Raw genomic sequence first — 27957 nt, 5'->3', positions numbered from 1 at the left:
AGCCATTCCATGATCACAGCAGCATCTACCTCCTCCTAAACCAGGTCATAATATATATCACTCTTTAAGGGTTCTTATTTGCCCTAGCATATATTTTTTATAAGCACTTAATCACAATTTTATGAGCGCAGATCACTTTTTTCACTATATTACAGGCAGTGCACTGCCTTTTTTCACCTATTCACACCACAGGGGGCAGGCACCAGTGGCTGGGTGTGTGGGCGCGCAAAGCGCAATGACGCGTCCGCTGGCAGGGAAGACAAGAATTTTGTCTTTCCTTGCTGCAACGCGATCACGTGGTCGGCGGTCAGCCCTGTCATGGCCGCTCCCATCATGTCCTCCTCCCCCCCTTCACCGCGCATCCCATCGTTCCACTACAGATCGCGGCTTTTATCTATGCACGCGCCACCAGGTCACCAGGCGCGTGTGCAACAGTAAAGACTATGGCCGTAGCCTAATACGGCAAGCATAAGCTTATAGGGATCCATGTTAAAATAGACAAGGAGCAAAAAGTGACACCGTGCTCATTTGCATGTCATTTCCCAGAATCCCTGGCTGCAGTTGAAGAACTGTATGCTAAGAGATAATGGGTAAAAGCAGCGTTGCAGATGTGTCTGAAACATGTAACTGTGTTCATAAGTGGTATTTAATTTTTGCTATAAGCTGAATGAGATGAGGGAGCAGAAGAACTGCCAGATAACAGATAGAAGTGCCTGAAAGAGGCAGATTTATTGTTTCAACTATTTTGACTCTAGGGTCTTTTTCTGCGGGATCTTGACCTCTCTCATGCTCTTGCAGAGCCAGACACAAGACATACTGCTTTCTTTTCCTCCCCCGTTGTCAGCATCTATGAACTGTTCCTAATGAGTCTGAACTGATGGAACCTTTTAATGTTATATTTGTTTAGAGAATTAGGAGACATTTGCTTATCTTTACTACACTTAGGATTTCAAAGATAAACGGCATGTGTGGCTCTAACTATTAGGTTCCAAAAACGTTTTCGTGTTGCAAATTGGGTTTACGTTTTATTTATTCTATTACCGTTTTTGTTGTTGTTGTAATATTGTTGTACTATATAATGATTGTTTTTTGTTGTTATGGAGAAATTGAATGCATTCAAAAAGATTCTGGATGCTCAGCAAATAGCCATCATTTTAATTGATTGCTCAGCAGTGATCCCAGAAACGTTATAATTGCTGTAATGTTTTCTTTATTGAGTGTGATCCGTAGTTAATGTAAATTGTACACTGCATGGCAAATATTAATGTCCTGTTTGGATTTCTGGGTTAGAGAGGCGACATTTAAAAACAAAAAACAAAAAAAACAAACAAATATATTAATAGGTTTGAAGCTTCCCAAGATACTTACCTCGGAAGGGGGTGTCGGTGGCAGCTCAGACAGGGCTATTTGGGGCTATCAAAATGGCGGCTTTACTTGCCTTCATCCAGTGGACCAATAGGAAGCTGTGACATCATCCCTTGCTGCTTCCTATTGGCCCACGTGACGCTGGACATTTAAACAGCAGTGAGATACCAGCACCCCCTCTCGAGGTAAGTATCTCTTGAAGCAGGGGTTCCCCTGCGCTGAAATGAACGCAGTTAAGCTCTGGCAGCCCCAAGGTTGGCTAGGAGTGCTCCTTTAAAAATAAAACGCTATTAAATGTATCAAATAGTTTTTATTTTGAAACATGGTAAAGAGAGGACTACAATTGTTACATAGATGAATATTTAAACATAGCATCTCCTTATTACAGTGGGTTATAGGTCAGCGATGGCTATCAACAAACAAAATATAGAACGGTGATATTTCCAGCCATTTTAGATTTTTTTTCCCTCGGACAGGCAGGTTGTAAATGAATAAAAATACTCTATACCATTATACAATACATCAAATTGATTTTCAGGGGTGGTTCAGAATCCACCCTTATTCAAATACAAAGGAATAAGCTTAGGCTTGGCCTGTTATTGTCACTAAGTTGATGACATTACATCTTCCGGTAGTACAATTAAGTGCATATTTTATTATATACTGTGCCAACACTACCGTTGAATCATATGGAAACTAATATTTCGAGTCCTATTAGGATATGTTGTGTTATCTGGGGAATCAATGTCACACACATATGTATGATGATGTGTATATCACAATCATTAAAGGATTTCTGCTAATATAATAGTTACGATATTTTTTCATGGTGCTGTGGGGAAAAAAAACCTATTCAATTCTTAATTTCTCCTGCTACTGTTTTGCAGGTTGGTTCTGGCCCACGCTGAGAAAATGATCCATTGGCACTTTGTTTTGTAAGCAGCTTGCTTTATGGCCTTCATGGCCATGTCTTCTATTGACAATGAAGAGTTGGACATTGCTGATTGGCTCTCTGCTATCCATCTGGAGAGATACCAAGACAACTTCAAGCAGCAAGGCTACCAGATAGTTAGAGATATTCTCTCACTGGACAATGAGGTGCTTCAGCAAATTGGTGTCAGTGCCACCGGACACAGGAAAAGAATCCTAAGTCGCATGCGTCACGTTTCTGGAGAAGCATGGCCACCCTTTGGTTCAGATAGTATGGAGAGGGCGGAATCTCAGGAGTTTCTCTGTAGAGATGATAAAGATAATGGTATTGTTAATAAAAATATTTTACAAGTGACTACGGAAGGAATTGGGAACAGGATCAGTTTAGAAAATTTGAATGAAAAGAAGAACCAATCTGACCCTAATATCCGGCCAGTGCCAAAGCCCAGAACAGTATTTAATAAGATTACTACAGCAGTGAATAAAGAGCATCTTGTAACACCATCCACGGTGCCAACAGCTACATTACCCACTTGTTTAGAAAACCATGCAAATGCTGGTGGTAACTTTTTGCTACAGGAAGGTTTTGTTGTAAGAGGAAGCAGCTTAGATTCAGAGGATTGTAGCTCATGTGCAGACCATCAGCCAGTTGGGGTGGAGTTGGAGGTTGGGCTTTCTAAGCAAGCATCCGCTGGGGCTGGGAAACCTTTTCATCCCATTCCATGCCTCCCCGTGCGTCACAATAAATGGACTTCTCTGGCTGGTTCATCAAACCAGAAAAACTCAATGCAGATGGAAGCCGATACCACGCACGGTGCTCCATTATCACCTTCGCCTTCCTTTGCTGGAAATGGGGAGGAAATAACCAACGCATCAATCAATACTGCTCCACAGGAAACGCTTACAATGATATCCAATGAAATCTACTCTGGGCTTGGTCCTAGGACTGCATCTGTCAGCTATACTGCAGGCACTGAAATGCTGCGAACCAAACAAAATCTGAAACTTCCAGACATGATAAAGCAGGAATCAACCTCATCGCCAGAAAGATTAAAGTAAGTCTATTTAAAACTACAGTATATGTTATACGTGAAAGTCAATATATTTTTTTTTAATAATATTTATAATATTTAGTGTGTCATGTAACAAAATGCCATATGTACTACGATTTTTGGCAAAGGATGTAGTGTAATGCAGCAAGTGAGTATTATCCCTACATTTGAGACACAGCTCTTACCTCTAAAGTTAATATACATATATACTGTAGGCACAAATCAGAAATCACCATTGTGCTGTAAAGTGTAATCCTGCAAACACGAATATTGACCCCCTACCAAAATTACGTTAATTGTCTCTTTAGAATAATTCATTTTGAAGGCTTGTTCCAAGCTTTTTGAAGCGAATTCCTTGTTGGATGTTTTTGTTAGAATATTGTGTTTCAGGATGCACTATAGAAACCTAAAGTATATGCATGTATATTTATCGAGAGCCAACCGTGTATGCAGTGCTTTACATTCAGTAGCTAATAAATGAGATGCAATACAAAGAAATTAAATGCAAAACTGGGAGAAAACATCAAAGTTACATTTAGGAGAAGGGGGCCCCTGTTGTGAGGAGCTTACAATCTAAGTGAACGTATGCCACAAAATAAATTAGGGGTATCGTTATTTTTAGTAAGGATAATATTTAGCTGTTGATGCGTTTTTTATAGCAGCAAAACAGACAGGAGTTGAATAATTTGATAGGGACTTTCGCATGTCTGATCGTCTTATTTCCACCTCTATTATCCCATTTTGTGTAAAGTATTAAGACTTTTTAGCAACAGATAGGAGGAGGTTAATGTAATAAGGCCGTTACAGCTTCTAAACCTGGGAACAAGGGGTTTCTACAGATAAGTATGTTGAGGGAGCCAAGGATGTAAGTCTTAGTTTCCTGGAGCCAGGGATAGAGGAAAGGGTGGAGGTCATTTTACAGCTGCATTTAGACAATGGTAGGAAGTCTTGACGTTGCTGAAATAATTTTAATGGCATTGCTTAACTTGTTAAAGGCAAAAGCTACACCCAAGCTATGATTCAAATATATTTTCATATTGAAGTAAAAAAAAAAAAGGATTTGTTGGCCAAACAGAATTAAAAAGAAGTTTCTTATTTCCATCTGCCTCGCCATTACTTGCATGGATAATAGACACTGCTGCATCAAGGGCAGTGTGGATGTAGTAGTATTGCTTCACCATGACTAGCAATTATAGCTGATTAGTGGCTGCTTCGTTTAGATCACCGCAGATGAGGAATTCTGCATCTCTAAAACCAGCCCAAATGAGGAATACATCTTCACCAACACCAGGGTGGATAAGAGATGGCGTTTCACCAAGGCCTGCACCGATAGGAAATTCTGCTTCACCAAGAGCATCACGGGTGAGGAGTACTGCCTCAATGAGACCAGTGACAGTAGGCGATAATGCTCAACCAACACCAAACCAAAGGAGGAACACTGCGTCACCCACAGTGAATATTACACCTATAACATACACTGCTGCTTCCCTGAGGCCAGCTCCAGTAGGGGATTCTGGTTCACCAAGGCTACCGCGCAAGGCACACACTCCTTTCCCACGACCTCCACCAATAGGACATGCTGCTTCTCCAAGATTACCACGTTTGAGGAATTCTCCTTTACATGTAGCAGATAACACAAAGAGTGATGATCCATCTGTAACACCCTCAACTAACGTCCCATCAAGTAAACTAGTAAAGAAGAACTATTCAATATCAAGGCAAGAACTGATGGGAAATGTGTCACTGCTAAGACAAACACCAATCATCAAAAATACATATTTAGGATCAGCAGGGGAAAATAAAAGCAATTCAACAAGACCATCGGTACTGCTGATAAATGAAATTTCACACAGACCAACTCCTGTTGGGAATGTTGGTTCACCAACTACACAAATGGGTGGTAATAATTATCAGCAAAGATCAACGCTGGTGAGGAATACAGCTTCACAAAGGCCTAGTTTGCTAAGAAATGCTTCTTCACCACATTCAGTGCCTTCGAGAACATTTTTTATCCCTAGGCTAGATGTAACAGAACAAGAATTTTCACTGAGTGCAGGGACACCTGAGAATTGTGTTTCACAGAGACCTACTACAATTGGAATCTCACCGTCATCAACTCTTAGAAAGTCCTTCATGGGGAAATCTGCACCAACAACTCCACCATCAAGAATAGCATTGGTCAAGAATTCCCTTGCATCGGAATTGGATTTAGGGAGACTTGGTCTATCTCATCATGCATCTCCTGAAACTGCTGCTGTGTCAAAAGTAAAATCAACTGGAAAAGTGCCAAGCACAAAATGTATAGGAAATGCTGCCACACAAAAACTGAAAGACAAAGACACAAGAAGTATCACATCACCCCGGCCAAGAGAAGTAGAACACTGTTCTTCAGAAAGGTCAAAATTAGGAAGATATATTCCCTTACTAAAGCAAAAACCAGTGGAAAAAATGGCTTCATCAATGCAAAAATGTACAGGAAGTATGATTTTACAGAGACCAAAACAAATGGGAAATGCTACTGAATTGTCAAAATATCGGTATGTTGTTTCACCTACACCAAATCCACAGTCTTTACCTAGACCAATTGGGAATTCTAATGCAACAAGGCCAATGGGCAATATTGCTTCACCATTACCAAAACCAATAAAGACTGTTGCTGCAGCAAGAGTAAAAGACATGGATAGCTTCCCAACAAGACCAAAACAAGTATATAATGCTACTTCAGCAAGGCCAATGCCAGTGGGTAACGTTGCCCCAAACACACTTAAACTAACAGGGAAGGCTTCATTAAACAGTACAAAACCAATGGGAAATCTTGCCACAGTAACGCAGAGAACAGTGGCCAATCATATTTTACCAAGACTATCATTGATGCCAAGAAAATCTTCACCAAAGACAGCACTGATGAAGAATTTATATTCTCGAGCAGGAGAGAATGATTATTTAGTCTGCTGTCCACAGATGAAAAATGCGTATTCAGACCATGTTGCACAGATGGAGGATGCTAATTTATCACGACCTATGCAGAATTAATCTCCATACCATGTGTTTCTTACACAAAGTGGATGTATGTTCCTTTCTTTAAACTACATTTTATGGATGACTCACTAGGCTCAGTACATCTGAATTTAGACGAATATACAGTGAGCATTGTGTACTTGTAAGGCTTGTGCTGAAATAATTGAAGCAACGCCGTTATTGATCACCAATGTTGAACAAAGGTTTGGTAGGAATGCACTTTGAAATCAAGCGTTCAGGATATTAGGGACTATGTATAATCAGTGTCCACGGATAACACATCATAAGACGAAATACTGCTAATCGAATTTAAATAGTTCTTTACAAGAATCACTCCTTCACAGATGTAAGCATTGATTGCTACATCTTCTACACTGAAGCTATAACCAATATTTCTCATATGGTTTTAGCAACCTATTGTACACTGAGACCAAAACTGGTAGAAATATAACTTACTCATTTCCAATGCTAATATTTTTTCAAAGCATATGCCTATAGCATGTTCAAGAGATAAATCACTATACGTTGAATTTGTTCTATATTTCTGCACTCGCCTATATATAATTTTTTTTTTAAAGTATAAAAATAAATATATAATGATGTAATATATGGAATAGTGAGACAGTAATTGCAGAAGTCTATTTCCTTAAGGCAGCTGAGTTGAAAATACAGAACAGCCCCTAATACTTTGGAATTATGATGCTTGAGCTCAAGAGTTTTTTGCTGAAGTTTTTATTGCATATAAACACTTTGGTAAGGAAGATCACAAAAAGGTTAATGAAGTCAAGCCCTAATTCGGCTGAAAGATATGATCTACAGCAAGGGTGGCCAGATCCAGTCCTCAAGCGCCACCCACAGGTCAGGTTTTAAGGATGTCCCTGCTTCAGCGCAGGTGGCTCAATCTGTGGCTCTGTCAACGACTGAGTCACTGATTGAGCCACCTGTGCTGAAACAGGGACATCCTGAAACCCTGACCTGTTGCTGGCCCTTGAGGACTGGAGTTGGCCACCTCTGATCTATAGTATAAAACCAGGCTTTTTGGAAATCATCTGCTCAAGATTACCACTAAATTAAATTTTCACACCTGTGGTTCAGAGTTCTAGTAGTTGTACTGTTACATGAACAGCATTGATTAGGTGCAGTTTGTGACACTCGTACAGGACCAACCTACCAGTTCTTTAAAGATGAAATTGTAGTATGCAGTGATATAGAAACCTCATTGATCTCTCCTTCAAGAGAGTGAAGAGACCTGTGAGGTTTCAAAAGCTTTGTACACTTCATCTTTGAATACCTCATGTACCCACATCTTACACTGAAGCTACATTTTTATATCTGTAACTTAAAACATAACTGTTATGATTGTTTTTGCATTTCATCTGTATGCCATAGGACACAACTGGATATGAACAAATCTAAACTCTACAATAAAGGTTATGGAAAGTTGTTGTCTTTGGTTCTTACAAACAGTTTGACGCGTTTGGTATCATTAAAAATGGTTGGTGGGCTTAAGATACCTAATAAAAAAATAGGTCTTCAAAATAACAGTAACAGTTCTAATGTTTTCTATTTAACTTTGCTGTTAAAAAATGCATTAACTAGAAATTGCACAATACGGGAGGGATTTCATGAAAATCATATGTAGTTTATTTTCTAAATGATTGTATAACCCAGTGGGGTGCAAACTGGGGGGCGCGAGACTTTTCTGGCAGGTCGCGGCGTTTACAGAGGTCCCGCGCTGAGAGAGCGAGGCCTCTGTAAAGTTACTTACCTGGCTCCAGTCACGCGTTTCTGTGACAACGCGGCACCAAATGACGCCCGTTGCCATGGAGACGCAAAGTCAAATGATGCCGCGTTTCACGCGACGTGACGTCACATGACCCCGGAGCATCATTTGACGCAAGATTAGATGAAGGGGGGGGGGGCGCGACAGAGGAGCAGAGCAGGTATGGGGGGGGCGCAGGCGCGGGGAGTTTGCGCACCGGTGGTATAACCCAGTGTTTTTCAACAGGAGTTCCTAGGAGCCTTTGGGTTCCGCAGGCATCGCAAAAAAGGTTCCGTGCAATTTGAGGTCATTTGAAAACTGTACCAAATACAGAAGAATTTACAATGCGCTATTAGAGAGGGTTGGGGTTCCTTACAATGCATTTGATCTCAGACGCACTATTAGAGAGGTTTGGGGTTTCTTACAATGCATCTGATCTCAGACGCACTTTTAGGGAGGGTTGGGGTTCCTTACAATTATCTGATCTCAGTAGCGCTTATTAGAGAGGTTTGGGGTTCCTTACAATGTATCTGATCTGAGACACGCTATTAGAGAGGTTTGGGGTTTCTTACAATGCATCTGATCTCAGACGCGCTTTTAGAGAGGGTTGGGGTTCCTTACAATGCATCTGATCTCAGATGCACTATTAGAGAGAGTTGGGGGTTCCTTACAATGCATCTGATCTCAGACGCGCTATTAGAGAGGGTTGGGGGTTCCTTACAATGCATTTGATCTCAGAAGCGCTATTAGAGAGATTGTGGTTCCACAGCATTTCACAATATAATTATAGGGTTCCTTAACCAAAAAACAAAGGTTTAAAGTCACTGGTATAACCTTTACAATGAAAGGGAATAAACATTGTAAAGTCCCTTATTTTCTGTGAAAAAGGAAAAAATGGCTATTATGAAGTACGGAAGAGGCAGGCAACTACAGGGCAGTGAGCCTAACGTCACTAGTGGGGAAGTTAATGGAAACATTGCTGACATATAGAGTTGTTCACTATCTTAAGTCAAAACAACCTACAAGATCTCAGGCATATTGGGTTTACTCAGACGAGATCATATCAAACAAATCTTATTGATTTTTTTTTTGACTGGGTGACTAAGGTACTAGATCAGGGTGGAGCAGTAGATGTAGCTTACCTAGATTTTAGTAAGGTGTTTGACACTGTCCCACATAGAAGACTGATAAGTCAAAGGACTCGGGCCATCCCTTTTAGGTTGGAGGAAAGGAGATTTCACCAGCAACAAAGGAAAGGGTTCTTTACAGTAAGGTCAGTTAAAATGTGGAATTCATTACCCATGGAGACTGTGATGGCAGATACAATAGATTTGTTCAAAAAAAGGTTGGACATCTTTTTAGATGGGAAAGGTATACAGGGATATACCAAATAAGTATACATGGGAAGGATGTTGATCCAGGGATTAATCCGATTGCCAATTCTTGGAGTCAGGAAGGAAATCATTTTTCCCCTTAATGGGGTTTTTTGTTTGCCTTCCTCTGGATCAATAAGTAAGTATAGATATAGAATAAAGTATCTGTTGTCTAAATTTAGCATAGGTTGAACTTGATGGACGTACGTTTTTTTCAACCTCATCTACTATGTAACTATGTAAGCAAGTTGCAATGCTTAGGATTGGACTCTAAGGTGGTGGAATGGATAAGACATTGTTTGAAGGATAGGTGACAGAGAGTTATGTTAAAGGGAGTATATTCAGGAGGAGGGGAAGGTAGCCAGTGGAGTACCTCAGGGATCTGTACTGGGGCCGGTGCTCTTTAATATCTTTATTAGTAACACAGCAAATGGTTTGGGGACGAGGGGTATGGGAGAGAAATGGGCCTTATTGCAGATAACACAAGGATTGACGCTTCAGGGGGGAGGGGGTAAAGAAATTGATTTAGGTAGATTAGAGCAGGGGTGCTCAACTCCAGCCCTCAGGTTTCCCCAACAGGTTAGGTTTTCAAAATATCCCAGCACTAGCACAGGTGGCTCAAAACCTGGCCTGTTGGGTTGGCTTGAGGACTGGAGTTGAGCACCCCTGGATTAGAGGAATGGTCAAGAGTGTGAAAAATAAAATTTATTGGCAAAAAATGCAAAGTAATACACTTAGGTCACAAGAATCAAAAGGCAGAAAACAGGATAGATGGCACTATAATGTCAATTACTATAGAGGAAAAGGACGTGAGAGTCATTATTTCAGCGAACTGTGTGTGAGTGTGTCTGTGTGTGAGAGAGAAAGAGTATGTGTGAGAGTGTATCTGTGTGTGTGTGTGTGTGTGTGTCTGTGTGAGAGTCTGTGAGAGTGTGTGTGTGTGTGTGTGTGTGAGTGTGTGTGTGTGTGTGTGTGTGTGTGTCTCCATGTGAATGTGAGTGTCTGTGTGAGACTGTGTGTCTTGGCGAGAGTGTGTGTTTGTGTGTCACAGATACACACTAACCCCTCCCCGCGCGCGCCTAACAAAACGCTGACTCCTAAAAATTCTGTCTGGCTCCTAAGTATTTTATATTTTGTCCACCCATGTGTATGTGTGTGTGTGTGTGTATATACAATATATATATATATACATATATATATATATATATATATATATATATATATATATACTGTATATACACACACACACACACATACACATGGGTGGACAAAATATAAAATACTTAGGAGCCAGACAGAATTTTTATATAGCCAGACAGAATATATATATATATATATATATGCACATACACATACATGTGTATAGATGTACATACATATACCTGCACACATGCATGTATCCATAGGCAGGTGTCGACACACGTAGATCTACTGTATTCATACATGCAAACTTCACACATTTAAACATACACACACACACACACACACACACACACACACACACACACACACACACACACACACACACACACACACACACACACACACACACACACACACACACACACACACACACACACATATATACACACACGCACACTCACACATACATACATGTAAACACATCAATAAACCCACCTAAAATAACTAATACAAATGAAATACTTTCTGTAGTGTCAGGAAGCTCACACCCCTGCTATAGGCCACACTCTGATAGCTCTTATGACATTTCCTAAACATTATAACATTTTTCTTGCTAGTGTCAAGCTCTAGAAGGACTTCCTCCTCGGTTCCTGGCATCGGGGGGCAGGTCAGGGACACACGATCACAGCATTAGCATTCTGTTGTCTCAGACATTCTGGTCCCGAAAAGATCAAAGGGAGTCAGGGATGTGAGACAGGAGTTACATATTGGTGACTGATGCCTTGAAAATAAGTAAAATACAGCGGGCTCTATGTATCAAGAAATGTCTGAAACGTAACAGATTCCGAAGGTGTATTTCTACAGTTCCAGAATGTGTCGCATGCTAGGCTGGTATTCTGCGCTAAAAAAAGACTTGCGCCACCTTTAAGGTGACAGAGAAAACCAACGCAGGAAACCATCAAGAAAATTTACTCAAGACGCACATTCCTTAATACATAGACCAGCGAGCAATATGTAAATGTAACCCCGCCCTAACGCCTCCCACGTGCTCCATCAATCCCTCATGTCGACGCAGATGTCGCTGCAAATGGCGCAAGCAAGATTAATACATAGATTCTGTCTGACACGGGTATATTTTAGCGCGGGTTCTGACTAAATAACGACTTTGTGCCGGCATTTGTCATTTGATACATCGAGCCCACTAAGAATAGTCCAGGGGTGGGTAACTCCAGTTCTCAAATTCCACCAACAGGTCAGGTTTTCAAGATATCCCTGCTTCAGCACAGGTGACTCAATCACCTGCGGAAGCAGGGATATCCTGAAAACCTGACCTGTTGGTGGCCCTTGAGGACTCGAGTTGGTGACTCCGGGTGTAGTTAATTTAATAAGTTAATGTTTTACTGGTATAAAGATACTTAGGAGAGTTTTTGAGAACGTTAATCCTTTTTATGTTAATATACAGTAGTAAATAGTAGCTGTTGTATAAAATAACAAATATGTTTCATGACGTTCATGGGTTATATTTAAAACACGCCACTCACATAAATTTATCTCAGACATATATAAGTTTACGTCTATATATATATATATATAGTGGTTGACAAATCACCAAAAAATCTACTCGCCACACAAAAAAATCTACTCGCCACCTAGTACCAAACGTGTGCTGCTTGTGCCAATATTTACTCGCCCGGGGGTTAAATCCAATCGCCCGGGGCTAGCAAATGTATAGGTTTGTCGAACATTGTATATATATATATATATATATATATATATATATATATATATATATATATATAAAAACATTGAAAAATTGTATAGATACGAAATACCATACTGCACACGCGACATATAGAAACATGGGACAAAAAGAAATCTAATTCTAATATACACCCTTTAAGGTATTTTTGTCTATCAAATAACACAACATACAGAAAAAGTGTACATACAGCAATAAGACACAGTAAATATCTGTACTTCAGCATATGACTGTACAATTCACATCTTATATTCACAGTGGGTATTCACTGCCTACTGTCTAGCACAGGGGTGCGCAAACTGGGGGCCGTGCCCCCCAGGGAGGTTGCAATACTTTTTTGGGGGTATGCAGTGTTTACAGAGGACCCACGCTGAGAGCGCGAGGCCTCTGTAATTCACTTACCTAGCTTCAGTCCACGTGTCTCATTGGCAACGCAGTGTCATATGACCCGCGGCATCATTTGACGCCCGTTGCCATGGAAAAACGTCATCAAATTACGCGGTGGATCACGTGACATCACATGACCCCGTGGCATCATTTGATGTCGCAATAGAGGTAATACTTTTTCTGTATGTTGTGTTATTTGGTATAAATGCATACCTTTACTCTTATAAGGGTGTCAATTTACATCATATATTATAGTTTATCGTGATATTACTCTGACAAATCCCACTAACATTGCAAATGCATTCAATGAATACTTTGTGGGGTGTGCTACTAACTTATTAGGAAAACGCAACCCAATCTACAAACATAAAGCTCAATCTGGGGGCCCCACCCTCTTTCAACACTGCTCACAGTTTTCAATTGTCCCAGTATCTGAAGAGGAGATTACACAAGCGCTCCTCAAATTAAAACTAAGCAGCCAATGTGAACCTGACCTACTTCAATCTAAGTTCCTATGACTTGGTGCCCCAGGCATTGCCAAACCGCTTGCCTCCCTAATCAACTCTATTCTGTCTGCAGGCCATATCCCTAAGGCCGAGTACATAGTGGGGTCGACGGCGACGCGACCGCGTGACGTCAACCGTCGCCGTCCTACAGCGATTCCTGCACTCTGGTGCAGTAGACCAGAGATCGCGACCGGGGGGCATGGCCATGAGCAGTTTGCCCTCATTGGCTGAACTGATCGTGACGTCACCCCACGATCGCTGTAAATATCAAAATCTTCTGGCTTACAGCGATTGCGATGGCTGATGTCATGCCGTCGCGGTCGCGCCCAATATGGCCACCCGTGACGAACAACATGTACTTGCTACGGCGCTGCGCAACGTCGCAGTCGTCATAGCATATACTATAAACTCGGCCTGAGACCTGGAAAACTTCAAAAGTGGGAACAAAAAATTGTCTCAAACTACAGGCCAACCTCTCTACTCCCAATACTCCCAAAGTCATGGAAAAATGTGTCCACTTCCCATTAAGTGATTACTATACCAAGACAATTTTCCTTAGCCAACGCCAATCTGGCTTTTGCCCAAAACACTCCACAATAACTATCCTACTAAAAGTTTGCAATGAGATCTAGTGTGGAATGGAACTGGGACAACATAGTGGTGCAATATTCCTAGATTTTGCAGAGGTTTTTGATACTATTGATCATGCTAGCTTGCTAAATAAACTTAAGTGCTCTGGAATAGGGAAACATTCTTTAAATTAGTTTCATTCCTACCTATCAAGTAGATCGCAACATGTGACTATCTCAGGCACTAACTCCAACCCCATGGATATAACCTGCAGTGTCCCGCAAGACTCTGTTCTGGGTCCTTAGTCTTCTCAGTCTTCATCAATGATCTTCCTACAGCTTGCAAGGGAGCTTCCATACACATGTATGCGGATAACACAATCCTATATGCACACAGCCCTAGCCTCTCTGACCTTGAACACATATTTCAATCTGATTTTTTGAGACGTGAAAATTGGATTTCCCAAAACCAATAGTTTTTTAAACACTGACAAGACTGTAACAATGGTATTTGGGACCAAGGCTAAATTTCTAAAGCTACCAATGACGGAACTTCAGATCAGAACCAGCTCTAATACCATCCTAGCTCCTGTGATTAGTTTTAAATATCTGGGCATATGGTTTGACTTCCATTTAACATTTGGGTTGCACATTGATACCCTGACATCCAAAACCTTTTCCAAACTAGGTGTACTTTATAGGAACAAATCCTCCCTAAGTCTGCTGGTCAAAAAGCTCATCACACTGCAGATTTTAATGCCAATTATCGACTATGGGGACATAGTATATGGTACAGGACCCCAAACTCACCTTAGCAAACTAGACACCCTCCATAATTCAATATGCCGCTTTGTCCTCCAATGTAACAACAACAAACATCACTGCAAAATGCTCAAAGAACTAGATTGGTCATCACTTGAGTCTAGGCACAAAGTTTATCTTTCCTGTCTTGCCTTAAAATACTTTCTGGGCAAGCTACCCGCCTATCTGAACAAGCTCCTCACCCCTACCACATGCAGCACTTACCATCTGAGATCTGACTCCAAATGATTGTTCACGGTCCCAAGGTTCAACAAAGTATCCGGCCACACTTCCTTCTCTTACCGAGCACCTCACACCTGGAACAATCTACCTGAGACTCTCACAGCCGCCACCACTAAGCTCTTTCAAAACAAAAGCTGTCTCACATTGTAATCTTGTCTGTAAGTGTTTCATATGCCTAAAAGATAAAATATGTTAAACTGTTCATGCAATGTCTTTATACATAATGTATAAATAACCCTGTTGACTTAATGTAACCATGTATTTGTAACCATGTATTTTCATCACAAGGCTGTGCCCAGGACATACTGTACTTGAAAACGAGAGGTAACTCTCAATGTATTACTTCCTGGTAAAGCATTTTATAAATAAATAAATTACTATTACTATGTGATGAAGGTGGAAATAAGAAAGTGATAGCAGTTTACTGTATTAAAAAAAAGACAAGAAGCCTTATAACTGTTATCATGCTTAACTGTATTCTTTTCATGTTACCACGTTTAGCAGTACTTGGAAAAAAGTATTTTATTGACCAGTTTATTAAAGATGATTTTGTTCTGACAGCTGCTCGGGTTCTTCCGAACTGAATTTGCCAGTGGTTCCTGAGAGACCCAGTTCTAGCTTAGGTAAGACATTGACATACTGCTTTTCCATTTACAGTTCTTTTAAAAGATGCTTTAACAGAGCGGTGCGCAAACTGGGGGCGCAATACTTTTTGGGGGGGATGCGGGCCACGTGGCTCACTGAACTGGCTTCCATGATCCACTCATCTCCATGACAACGTGACGGCACATGACCCCGCGGCGTAATTTGACGCCCGTTGCCATGGAGACGCGGCATCAAATGACCCCTCACGTGACCCCGAAGCATCATTTGACGCCGCAGGAGGGGGTGCGCCACAGCCAGAGAGCAGGCAGGGGGGTGCAACCCAGGAAGTTTGCGAACCCCTGCTTTAACATATGGTAAAAAGTAAATCTTTAAGCCTTTCTAACAAAAACATACCAATGCAAAAAAATTCTGGCTCATATGTTCATAAACATGTTAATGGTGTAATATTGCTTCATTTTAAAAATAAATTCCAGTACCTTGTATTAGATCCAGTATTTTGTTTTTAAGATATATCACTGTATATTTAAATATATTGATGAACAGAGCTGCATGTAAATATAGTGGTCCTCCATATTATTATTAATACTTATGTGGTCCACAATTTGGAAAGTTTCAGAACCGCTATCATAAATGACATCACTATTTTGGGTCCGAAATGTTAACTGTTTTTCTACCATAAACATGATGTTTTTTTGCAGCAATTTCTGCATTTCCGTGTGGTTTGATACTTACTTCAGACTATGTTTAGGGTACTGTGACAAAAAAGTGGTGCTTTGGCGCTCCTATGCAGAGTGTATTAAAGTGATACACTATAAAACCAATATTAAATCACTGTAAAATGTTTAAAAGGTGCACTAATAAAAATTATATAAAAAATAAAGTGCATGTGCAAATAATTACAAAGTGAAAAAATCGCAGCTCAACCCTATGAAGAAAGGTCCAAGTTTCTTCTGTAAACGGATATGCCGGAAGGTTTGGGGAGCCAGGTCTCACTATATGAAAAAATGAAGCAGATAAATACTACATAGCGTAATATGCTTCAGATGGGTTTCTGTTACTAGGAATTCAATAGAATTCATAGAATTGAGGAACATAACACCCAGACCATTACCATCCCCTAACCTAGGAAGTGAAGTCTGATGATCCAGGGCAACATTTATTGTGGGATATGCTGGTTTTTATCTAAGAAAATGTGAGTCCCCATTCTACTGAATTCCTAGTGTCAGAAACCCATCTGAAGCATATTACACTATGTAGTATTTATCTGCTTCATTTTTCATATGGTGAGTCCTGTGCTCCCCAAACCTTCCGGCACATATGTTTATGGTACCCTTATTTTTTGTTTTTGTCCCTTTCAGCAATTTTTTCCTATACATTAAGTCAGGGCTGCTCAGCTCCAGTCCTCAAGCCCCCCCCAACAGGTCAGGTTTTCAGGATATCCCAGCCTCAGCAAGGATATGTGTTTAAGCAGGGACTGATTAAGCTACCTGTGCTGAAGCAGGGATATCCTGAAAACCTGACCTCTTGGGGGGGCTAGAGGACTGGAGTTGAGCACCCCTGCCTTATGTGTGCAGAGAGTCTCCTTTTAAATCACTGCGGTTGCAACATAGTGACTCCCTGTTCTACCTTTTAAAACGCTCAATATTTCAGGTTTGAAAAAGGTAAAAAAATATATAAAATAAACACGGCCCGGGTTAGAGACGTGAAAACCTCACGAGATTGGCTTTACCAATGTGTCAATCAAACTTTCCGAAATGTTTGACAAACCCGCTAACATTTTGATTGAACTTGTGGTGCAGTGCTAGTCCATAATACACCTTCTGATGCCGGAAGACACCTTATTATTATTATCGTTTATTTGTGAAGCGCCAACATATTCCGTAGCGCGGTACAATGGGGTACGGAGTTATGTAAATAACAAAAAGCATAAATAGTTACATACAGGTGAGGACACACATGCACAAACAGATACAAAGAGGTCCCTGCTCATGAGAGCTTACAATCTAGAGGACCATGGACTATTCAAATGTGATCTCGTTGATTTTTTTTTAAGTGAGAAACGTTTGTGTGGCAGGATTGGACTTGTAAGTCATCATTTTACATTTGTGACTTCCTTCAGTTACTAAAGTGTGTTTGTACTGGTTTAGTGACTCCAGAGCCAATCAGCCCATACTGTGAAGCGGTCTTCAACCGGAGCCCTCAGCCGCAGGAGCCAAAGGTATGAAGAAGGATAGACCATGTGAGCATTCTGGATCCAGAATGTGTGTGCTGTGCTAAAAGGTCTATGCATTTGCATCAGTTTAGCAATTGATGCTGTAACGTTGTGTCAGTTTTCAGCCCATTGCTTTTGAAGGGTGTTACTACACTGTTACCATACAAAATAGGAGCCTTAACATTAATATAAAAAAAATACAATAACTATAGAAGAGATGGTGAAGTATGAATTACTGCAATGGGATTCTTCACTAATCCTCTTTTGTATTTGTTTCTGTGTTTTTAGAACAAAAGGTTGTTGGGTGGGATAAATGAGGGGTTGTCAGATCACGAGAAGACGGAGGACCAGGAGCAGGGCCCCAGAAAATCACTATGAGGGTCTGGTTTTAGGTAGTGATCTAGTCGGTATGATGTGTATTTGGAATCGGGGATGAAATTTAGTCCTAGAAATAACACAGAAGCAAATATAACGCATTTAACCCAATCTCCTTTAGTGTCATGAATGATAGAACAACATCCTCCCCATGTTTACTTATTTGGTATATCCCTGTATACCTTTCATTTCTAAAAAGATGTCCAACCGTTTTTTAACATATCTATTGTATCTGCCATCACAGCCTCCATGGGTATTGAATTCCAGATGTTAACTGCCCTTACTGTGCCTTTCCTTTGGTGCTGGTGAAATCTCCTTTCCTCCATGTAACTACTGTATGTATGATAGACTTTCCTTCCATTCCTGCACAGGATGGCAAGAACACGAAAATCCGGACGTGTGCCACTATGCCCATGTTTACACCAGGGGAGGAGAGAGGACAACCCAGGTATGAGGAACAGCTTTGCAAAAGCGTATGCTTTACATGATATCAATACTTTATAGAAACTCACAGAATGAGATAGATTTGTTTATCTAGAACTCTAGATAGAGATGTCTAGATTGCCTCTCCCACAAAACAGTTGGGAGAAGCGACTCTGGGAAAAGCAGAAAGAGATTGGACATATGTTTGTGAGTAGGTTTACTGGCCATGCGCTTCTTTAACCCAGGATGTCTTGAAAAGCTGTGTAATATAGCAGGTATAAGCTTATATGGGTACATGCTAAAATGGATACGAAGTAAAGAGTGACACACTGTGCTCATTTGCATGTCTTTACCCAGAATTACTGGCTGCAGTGGAAGCGCTGTATGCCAAGCGATAATGGGGTAAGACAGGTTTGCAGACCTGTCTGAGACATGCAAATGCACAAAAACTGTATTTTTATTTACTGACATATATTTTGCCATTCTCAATACATTGTGTTGTAGAGGTTACATGATGCTAGTAACAACTTCTGTGAGGACAGACATACATATGGGTCAACATCTCATTAAAACTGCGTTTTTCAAACATTGGGGCATATTCTATACGCTCCGAGATCATGATTGTGTTATCATTTGTATGGGGTACGTCGTGATGGAATCCTCTGAATTTCCAAACTCTTTCTATTTTTGGCATAGACCAGCGGGGCTCATGTTCAGTCCTCAAGGGCCACCAAAATGGTCAGATTTTCAGGGCAATACTTATCTAAGCAAGTTGTCTTAGTGATAATAATGGCTGGGCTAATAGGTTAAGTATGTGTTAATAGAGAAACTCTAAAATCCTGATGGTAGCCCTTGAGGGTTGAAATTGAACACCACTGGCATAGACCTATAATGTTCCTTTTAATATACTGTATACAGATCTAAATTAGATGGCCTCGTAAAGTCATGTAACCCCCTAAAAAGGAGACAGCAGAATGGAACAATATTATTATTACTATATATAATAATAGCGTTGTGTTGATTGTGAACTTTGGTACCAACGAAAGACAATTCCCTATAGGGGTAAATTTATTATTAGAATAATGTGTGGTTTAAACCGCTTCCAGCTTCACATTGCAAAGCCAGTATAACCAACCTCACAATGATAAAACACAAAAGGTTGAAATAGCTGTCTGTGAGTAGGTTTACTGGCTATGCACTTGCTGTGCTGAAAAGCTGCGTAATACGGCAGACATAAGCTTATAGGGGTCTATGTTTACATGGACCAGAAGAAAGCGGTGGCACTGTGGGCTCATTTGCATGTAATTACCCAGAATCCTTGGCTGCAGTGGAAGCACTGTATGGTGAGAGATAATGGCGGAAGACAGGGTTACAAATCTGTCTGAGATGTGAATGTGCTCACAAGTGATATTTTTATTTGCTGCTAATAATAATAATACGTTTTTGAACAATCTTGACAGCATATACAGCACTGTGTATACCATATATAGGAGCAGTGTGTCATTTCAATGAAGAGCACAGTATACTAAAATTGTTGCTTGAGGGTACTGCATAACAAAGTGGAATTGGTAAATTGTGTTGTGTTGAAAGACACCATCAATACAATTTGACATCTTGAACAACACAAACCTACCCCCTTCCTTATACTGTACCTGCCGTCTCAGTCATCAAGCAAAGAATAGAAATGGACAGGTTTGTGCGATGCCTGTTTGGTGCTCTATTTTGAAATAGACTACAGCATAAAGTACCTTTAATAGTATAGATGGCCTCTTTACTATCATAATTTGCATGGTTTTAGAGAGGCAGCTCCATACCCGTACCTGTACCTTTACGGTATGAGGGTCCATTTATTGACGATTGTTTCAGGTCCTACAAAAATCTTATCTCTTTCGATAACAGGAACATCGGGGATGCAGCCAAGGAGAGAAAAAGTGATGGGGAGGAGGGAAATTCACAAAGAATTGCCCAGATTGTTCACAATGAATTGGAAGGTTATTCCACAGTAGACGCTCCTCCAACTAACGCTAGGTTTAGCCTCCCCTCTCACTTGTACAAAGATGAGGTTTTGGATGACATGACCATATCACCTTATGCCAGCTTCACCTCCTTGTCAGACCGATCACGGCCAGTCCTGACTGGCTGGCTGGACAAACTTTCTCCTCAAGGGTAAGTAAAGCTATGATAACGCATCTTATTGTATATTACAATATAATAGTTTTTATCAATCTTGTTTTTACATGGCGCTTCACAATCAAATTTCACAGCCCTTTATGGAGTCACCAGTTTTTTTAAATCTGGGCAGATCATTTTTTGATCCTCAGATTTGCATTATAACCTCTAAAAAGGAAGCGGAACAATATTAATAACATTGAATAAACTGTGATATATATATATATATATATATATATAGTAACCATAGGGACATTTGCCTCTTCAGGTAATGTGCCCTCTAACCCCTTACCCTCACCCTAATAAACTTACCCTAAAAATATTAATCCTTACCGTAAAAACCTTACCCCAAAAACCCTGACCTAAACTCCTTACCCTAAAAAACTTACCCTGTTATTGAATTACCCTAAAAACCCTAACCTTAACTCCTTACCTTAAAAACCTTAACCCTGTACCCTAAAAACGTTAAACAATACCTCATTACCCCAAAAACTTTATCCGGTTAATCCCTTACCCAAAAAACCCTAACCTTAACTCCTTACCCTAAAAACCTTAACCCTTTAGCTTATTACCATGAAAACCTTACCCCATCACCCCTTACCCTAAAACCCCTAACCTTAACTCCTTACCCCAAAAACCTTAACCCCCTCATCCTAACGCTAATCACCTACATCGAGGCTGAAATGGCCATCGGCTAAACAAGGCGGCCAACTGTCCCTCGGCAGCTGAATGATGGCGACGAAACGGCCGCGTCTCAAAGTCCTATTCCAACCACAGGTTGTCAGAGACAGAGCCATGAATGGAATCCACACCCCTGAGTGGTAAAAACAAGCACTTTAGAGGTGCAATCTCTGTATTGAGCAGTAAATGCCCTCCCTTTACACAGGCAAAGTACTCTGTTTCCCTTTGCCTCTTCATGGTTCATCTGATTTATGGCGGGTCTGCATGATTTCGTTGACATGAACAGCAGCATCCCACTGAAAAGTAAAACCTAAAAAAAAAAAATCTTATTTCTAAAGGATGACTGCATTTAATGACAGAATTTGAATACATTGATAATATAACTTTAATAATAATATATTAATAATAATATCATTTTTTTTTTTAACATGTGTAACATAAGTAAGACTGGCCCTTTCATCACAGTGCCACTTGTCTTCTTAAAAGATGTAGGGAGAACTAGAGTACATGTTCTTTAATGTTCTTTAATCTCTTTTCCTGCTTGGTGCAGAAATTATGTTTTTCAGAGACGATTTGTAAGATTTGATGGGCAGAATCTGATGTATTTCAGCAACGAGAAGGTAAGATGGTATAGGGCACTTTTCGTTCATTTATCTTAATCTCATGCTTTGTCTTCCTCTTGTTTTTTCTCTTTCTTATCCTCTTAACCTAACCGGATCTCTCTTCTTTTATTTGGACTGGCACAATCAAAGGAACTGGAGATTAATTAGAGGTAATATGGTATTGAAGGACACCCTGGGGTTATTTGCTTACAGAAAAGTGACATTTAAGGAACATTGAGGCTATTTGCTGGAAATGATGCCTAAATATATTATGTAATTGATCTGTGACATTCTTGTCATTTTTTTCACATGTTGGTGTGCACACCCATGAACATACATAGCCAATTCAGATTTAGAGATCCAGTGAAGAGATGTCATATTGACTTTTTCACAGAATTTGAACATGGGGTCTGAACTGTGCTATTTGTAACTGTAGGGCCCCCCAGTTACCAAGATAGTTGGTTTAGTTGGCATTTTTTTTTGCTCACTTTAGTGAAATTAAAATGGCCGCCAAAAGTTGCGGACCCTGACTGGCTTCCCATTGGACGAACATGGCGGCCATCTTCAAATGTCCAGGAAGAATGCTGGAAACTGAACCAATAAGTAACTAGTAACGTGATCCCTGCTTTAAGAGGTTACAATTGGATCATTTATACTTTGCTTACCAAAATGTGACACCTTAGTTTTGGTGAGCTGAGACTTGGGGGAAGTTTAATTTGCTCTGGTTTGCTTCCTCTCCTCTTCCCTTTATTGGCTCTCTGATATAAATTTAAAAAAGCAAGAGGGGGGAAGGAATCAAGATCACACCCATACATATACTAATGCTCTGCGAAAATGCACAGTGGAATGGGAGAAATCAAAATGGATACAAGTAGCAAGAACCCTAAAAAAAACTAGGCAAAGCAAATTCCACAAATGAATAGGGTATGCTATAAATATAAAAAAATGGATTTATTTATACACAAATAAATACACTGATTAAGTAGTATCACTTAATTACGTCATTATCAGGAACAGGCGCGGAAGAGAAATGCAAAGTGTCAGAACATAGAGTTTTGAACACTATACAGCTGCGACCGCCGTTATCCTAAGGCGGCCGTAGCCGCGCCGCTCTGCTAACCGCGGCCAGACGCTCTACACGCGAGAGCTCGGATATATAGAAGAAGTACATATATATTATTTTCAAAGGAAATATTTCAAATACACAAATACAGTGGCGGCCGCCTTTATCCTCCTGCGGCCGCCACCGCGGGATTTTCAAAAACGCGGTGGCGCGCAGCGTTTTTCGTCCGTTTTCCCGCGCTGCGGGCGCTTTCAATGAAAAGCGCCATTACCGCTTGTCTGTTGATGCGGCCGACGCGCGGGAAACTCCGTGAGAAACGGAGAACATCCCCGCATTTTTACGGGTAAGTAGGAGGATAGGAGGGGCCGCAGCAGTATACAATTGTTTCTTTTGCTATTAAGAAAAATATCTTTATTTTCTATTTAAAGAGATATATGCTCCATATGGGGGGATATATGACAGTATACCATTCCAAATTATTTCGAAAAAACAATGTAGACCCCTGCGGGATGAAATGAAGACCTAGTACAAGGGAGCGCAAACATTTGTTGCTGTCTCACGTTCTCGCCCCCCCCCCCCCCACCCCACTTACCTCGGTGCAGCGTCAAATGACGCCACGGGGTCGGGTGACGTCACGTGACCCACAGCGTAATTTGACGTCACCTTCCCATGGCAACGCGGCATCAAACGTGACGTCACATGACCCCGTTGCCATGGTGACACGTCCTGAAGCCGGCTGAATCTCGGTAAGTAGAGGTTGCAGAGGCCTTGCACAGTCCTCCGGCATTTAATTGAAATGCCTTGGGGAAGAGCGTGGGACCTCTGCAACCAGCTGTGCCCCCCAAAATATATCTTGCGCCCACCAGTTTGCGCACCCATGAACTAGTATATATCAAGGATTAAAAATCTGTAGATACTATTTACAGACTCAAGGGACTGTGATCGGGTGACCAACTCCAGTTCATAAGGGCCAGCAACAGGACAGGTTTTCAGCACAGGTGGCTTCGACTGAGCCACTGAATGAGCCACCTGTGTTGAAGCAGGAATATCCTGGAAACCTGACCTGTTGGTGGCCCTTGGGGACTGGAGTTGAGCACCCGCCGTAGTTCATATTCCTAGAAACAGAATTGTAAAAGCCCCAGCCCTTTCTTAGACCACATTTATGGTTGTCGCAACCACAAGCGCAACCGCGCTCGCTGCACGATCAAAATGATGTGACTCTATGAGGCTGTGCTGAGAGTGCGCGAACGTAACCAGAAGTGCTGGCACTCGCAATGCGCGAGAAAACAAATACATTCGTTTCCTAATACATTCGTTTCCTCGCGCGACGGCCGGGTCACGTGAGCAGTTCGCCCAATGAGGGCGAACCAGCTCCCGTGACGTCACGGCCACGCCTCCGACACGTCCCCTCGCCGCGTCTAATTAGAGCGCGCAAATCGCTGCAGCCAGAGGCAAGCGTGAAGCCACCAGCAAGGTCGCGCGCCCGCACGCACCCACCATGGGCTCAGCCTTAGTTATTGTGGCTGCTCAAGCAACAGCCACTTCCCAAATAGCTCTGCAATATGGTAGCTGTCCTCTGCTTGTCATCTCCATTAATGCTTAGCTACACATGAGTGGTGAGCTTGTCCTCGTGAAATGAGAACAGTGCAGCCAATACAGTGAACACTTTGATGTTCTGAGTCATTTGGCTTGAGGCTCTCTAAACTGAGAATGAATAAGAGCTCTGTAAACATGGTCATAGGGTGAAGGAGGCTGCAATAGGTCACAGGGGGTGCTGCAATAGGTCACAGGGAGTGTGTCTATTTAAACCTCTGCTGACATTTAAAATGGTAAAATCAAACCATAGGCTTCTCTGTAGTGTACAACTTCATTACAATTTTGTTCTTGTTCTAAAAAAAATTTTGTTCTTATGTAACGCTGACATTGTACATGCGGATCCACATAGAATTTTATGAACGCCTCCCATAGAGCTTACAATCTAATGTTGGTGCCTGAGGCACAGGGAGGTAAAGTGACGTGCCCACGATTACAAGGGGCTGACATTGGGATTGTGAACCAGGTTCGCCCACTTCAAAGGCAGCGACAGTTCTATTGAGCGATTCCTTCGGCCTGTCTCCACGAGAAGCGAAAGCCAAAGTAATTAGTTCAGTCACCATTGTCACAAATGAGATCATGCATGGCAGCTGCATCCTGCCACTTGAGAAGAAAAAAATTGGGGCCGACCGAGCATGGGCAAAAAGCAAGACCAAACGTGTATGCGCGAACGGCGAGGCCGACCCTGCATGTGCGAACCGCAAGCGCCCATCACGCATACATACGAGCGGCTGCCAAATTGCCGGCCACGCATGCGCAGTGGGGGCTTGACGGACACGCATAAGTGTTGGGCACTTGTCAGACGCTCGTGCGCATAAGCAACGGCACTTACCGCATGTGCATGCGCACAAGTGGCCGGCAATCGCAGATCGTGCCGGCAAGTGGTGAAAAAAAACGGGACATTTTAAAAAAAGGTTGGGATCCGGGACAAAGTCCAAAGTACCGGGACTGTCCCAGCTAAACCAGGACGTCTGGTCACCTTAGTTATTGTACAAGTAACATTTTTAACACGTGAAGCCTATTTCAGGCGAAAGAAAGGCTATGGAACTTTTTTAGGGCCTAAGTTTAGAAACCTCCCTAACAAACAGATTACCAGTGCTCTACCAATTTTACAGACAATTTGAGTTGAAGAAGGTCAAATGTGCTGTCTTCAGAGGGCTGGGTTCCTCAGCCCACCAAGGTTCTGCCAGGGAACCTCCAAATATATGTAAGAAACAAAAAAACAACAAACAAAGACCTCTTAGATAAATAAAAATATATGTATTAAGCCACAAGCCCCTATCCTTACTTACAAGTGAAGAATTAGTAGTATAGCATCAGAGAAGTACAAGGGTAGGTTCTACCACAGTAAAGAACAGTCTCCCATCAATGTGCGTGTCCATAGAACATTGCGTATAGATACTGTTCTTAAATGGAACACTTCATGATGTTCCCTCTGCCTGCTAGAAGCCTGTCAGGGGTGTCCGGTAGGATCCGCATCTTGAGGGGACCGCAATCAACCCCAATCACAGAACTCCCGACGCCGAGATCCTCTGGTCCCTTCCGGGTGCTCGCGGCCACAACTGACGTCTTGCGTCTGACGTCACGGCGTCAAATGTGGACGTATGCCAGGAAAGAAATTGAAAGCGATTGCGGTCTCCCCGAGACGCGGACCCTACCGGGCACCCCTGACGGGCTACTACCAGGCAGAGCGAAACATCATGAAGAAAAATCAAAGTACTCTTAAGAGTCCTCATATCTTCTAAATTTAAAAAATATATATTTTCTTAATAGAAAATAAATTACAGATCATTAGATAGTAAGGTATTTGAGCGGTGGGTTTCTTTTTTCCCCTTTATTCAAGTTTAAAGTTGATGTTCTTATCCTTGTTTTGTATGTGTGGTCCCAGTGTGTTAAAGGTGCAGTTCCCACCATTCCAAATTTCTTTGGCAAGTCCAGCGCTGGCAAACTCCAGTCCTCAAGGGCCATCAACAGGTCAGGTTTTCAGGATATCTCTTCTTCAGTACAGGTGGCTCAATCGACTGAGCCACTGATTGAGCCATCTGTACTGAAGCAGAGATATCCTGAACACCTGACCTGTTGGTGGCCCTTGAGGACTGAGTTGGCCACCCCTGGACTAGGTGGTCCCTGGAGCTGAAATTAACGTTCTCCGTCCCCCCATAAAAAAGGGGCACCCATATGGAGAACTGCTCCTTTAGGTGTTTGTATTGTGCTGAGGCCTGAGTACTTGGTTACCTCTAATTAAAAAGAAATGCTGTTCATTTTACTAATTGCTTCACTATCAGAGTCTCTGCGAGTGAACCAGTGAACAAAGCGATTCATTTTAAAGGACCCACTTTCCACAGCTCGGGCTTCAAGAGCAACGTCAGTGAAACTGCATTGTACAAATGTCCTTCTTCACCAATCACAGGAGCTGTACCCTAAAGGAGTTATACCTCTCGCCTCTATTGAAATGGCTCGCTCAGGCAAGGAGAACAAGTTCGAAGTAGTCACAAGGCACAGGATTTTCGTCTTCAGAGCGGAGAGCGAAGGTGAGCACGAATCTTTTATCCCAGGTCCAAACGAGACCACTATGAAGAGAGCTTACTTAAAAATCTTGATGGCTCGGTTTTATTAAAGCACTTTAACTCTCTAGGACCAGTTTAAAGGCCCAGATCCACCAAAGGCTGCTACGCTTTAGCTCACCTTTACTCTCAGAATAGGAGTAAAAGGAGTGCTAAAGTTTAACACCCTTTTGTGGATCTGGGCAAAGAGAATTAAATGGCAGCGGCATGTTTAATATTTGTAATATAAATGATTGCCACTTTTTCTAAAAAAAAAAAAAAAAAAAAAGGAGAATTTAAGGTCTTACACTCAGGAGTTCCTGGCCCCCTATTTACTGTAAAAAGATGTAATTAACATCCAAAATTCTCCAATGCGGCAAAATGTGTATGAAAATGCGGTTAATCTCTTCACTAGATTCAATTAGAGCCCAAAGACAGTACTTGTAACATTTTAAATGTACAGTGCTTGTTACAGAGAAATAATGTTACAAAGACAAACAATATATAAATCCAGGCAATTTAATACAATAACAAGGTATAAAAACAGAAACGCTAAATACGTTACCACCTATTAGACTTCCCAAGATGTCGTGGCATTGAAATATGAGAAGTCACTTGTTATTTGGTATAACAGCCCATCCCTCTCTGAATTCTAGTTTAGATTCTCAACTGCATGGTTGTGTTGCTCCAAAATTTGCTCTGTGACCAGGACAGGCCAACCTGGTATGTTTTAGCCCCCACTCATCAATCTTTCTGACATTTATGGCTGGGGAGAGCTCATG

General features: G+C 41.5%; 1 protein-coding gene and 1 long non-coding RNA gene across 5 annotated transcripts in view; one reads left to right on the top strand and one right to left on the bottom strand.

Moving 5' to 3' along the window:
• ARAP3 (ArfGAP with RhoGAP domain, ankyrin repeat and PH domain 3) overlaps positions 1 to 27957 on the top strand; it is a 131495-nt gene that overhangs the window by 34734 nt on the left and 68804 nt on the right. For all 4 annotated transcript variants that reach the window (XR_012801847.1, XM_075602014.1, XM_075602012.1 and 1 more), the window contains exons 2-8: positions 2253 to 3350; positions 15470 to 15531; positions 17662 to 17732; positions 18473 to 18549; positions 20424 to 20690; positions 21925 to 21994; positions 27043 to 27163. Coding sequence is in view for 3 of the 4 variants with exons in the window: in XM_075602014.1 (XP_075458129.1) it covers positions 2317 to 3350; positions 15470 to 15531; positions 17662 to 17732; positions 18473 to 18549; positions 20424 to 20690; positions 21925 to 21994; positions 27043 to 27163 (1702 nt within the window). In the remaining variant the exon portion in view is untranslated. The remainder of the gene's footprint in view (positions 1 to 2252; positions 3351 to 15469; positions 15532 to 17661; positions 17733 to 18472; positions 18550 to 20423; positions 20691 to 21924; positions 21995 to 27042; positions 27164 to 27957) is intronic.
• On the bottom strand, positions 1671 to 15072 carry LOC142495907 (uncharacterized). Its single transcript, XR_012801848.1, has 3 exons — positions 14891 to 15072; positions 2829 to 3139; positions 1671 to 2597 (listed from the first exon to the last, which is right to left on the bottom strand). It is a non-coding gene; the product is annotated as an uncharacterized LOC142495907 (long non-coding RNA).

Source organism: Ascaphus truei, chromosome 5 (assembly GCF_040206685.1).
Source record: "Ascaphus truei isolate aAscTru1 chromosome 5, aAscTru1.hap1, whole genome shotgun sequence".
Lineage (NCBI taxonomy): Eukaryota > Metazoa > Chordata > Amphibia > Anura > Ascaphidae > Ascaphus > Ascaphus truei.
The sequence above is the reverse complement of the archived record's forward strand: the minus strand, read 5'-3'. Positions and strand labels throughout refer to the sequence as shown.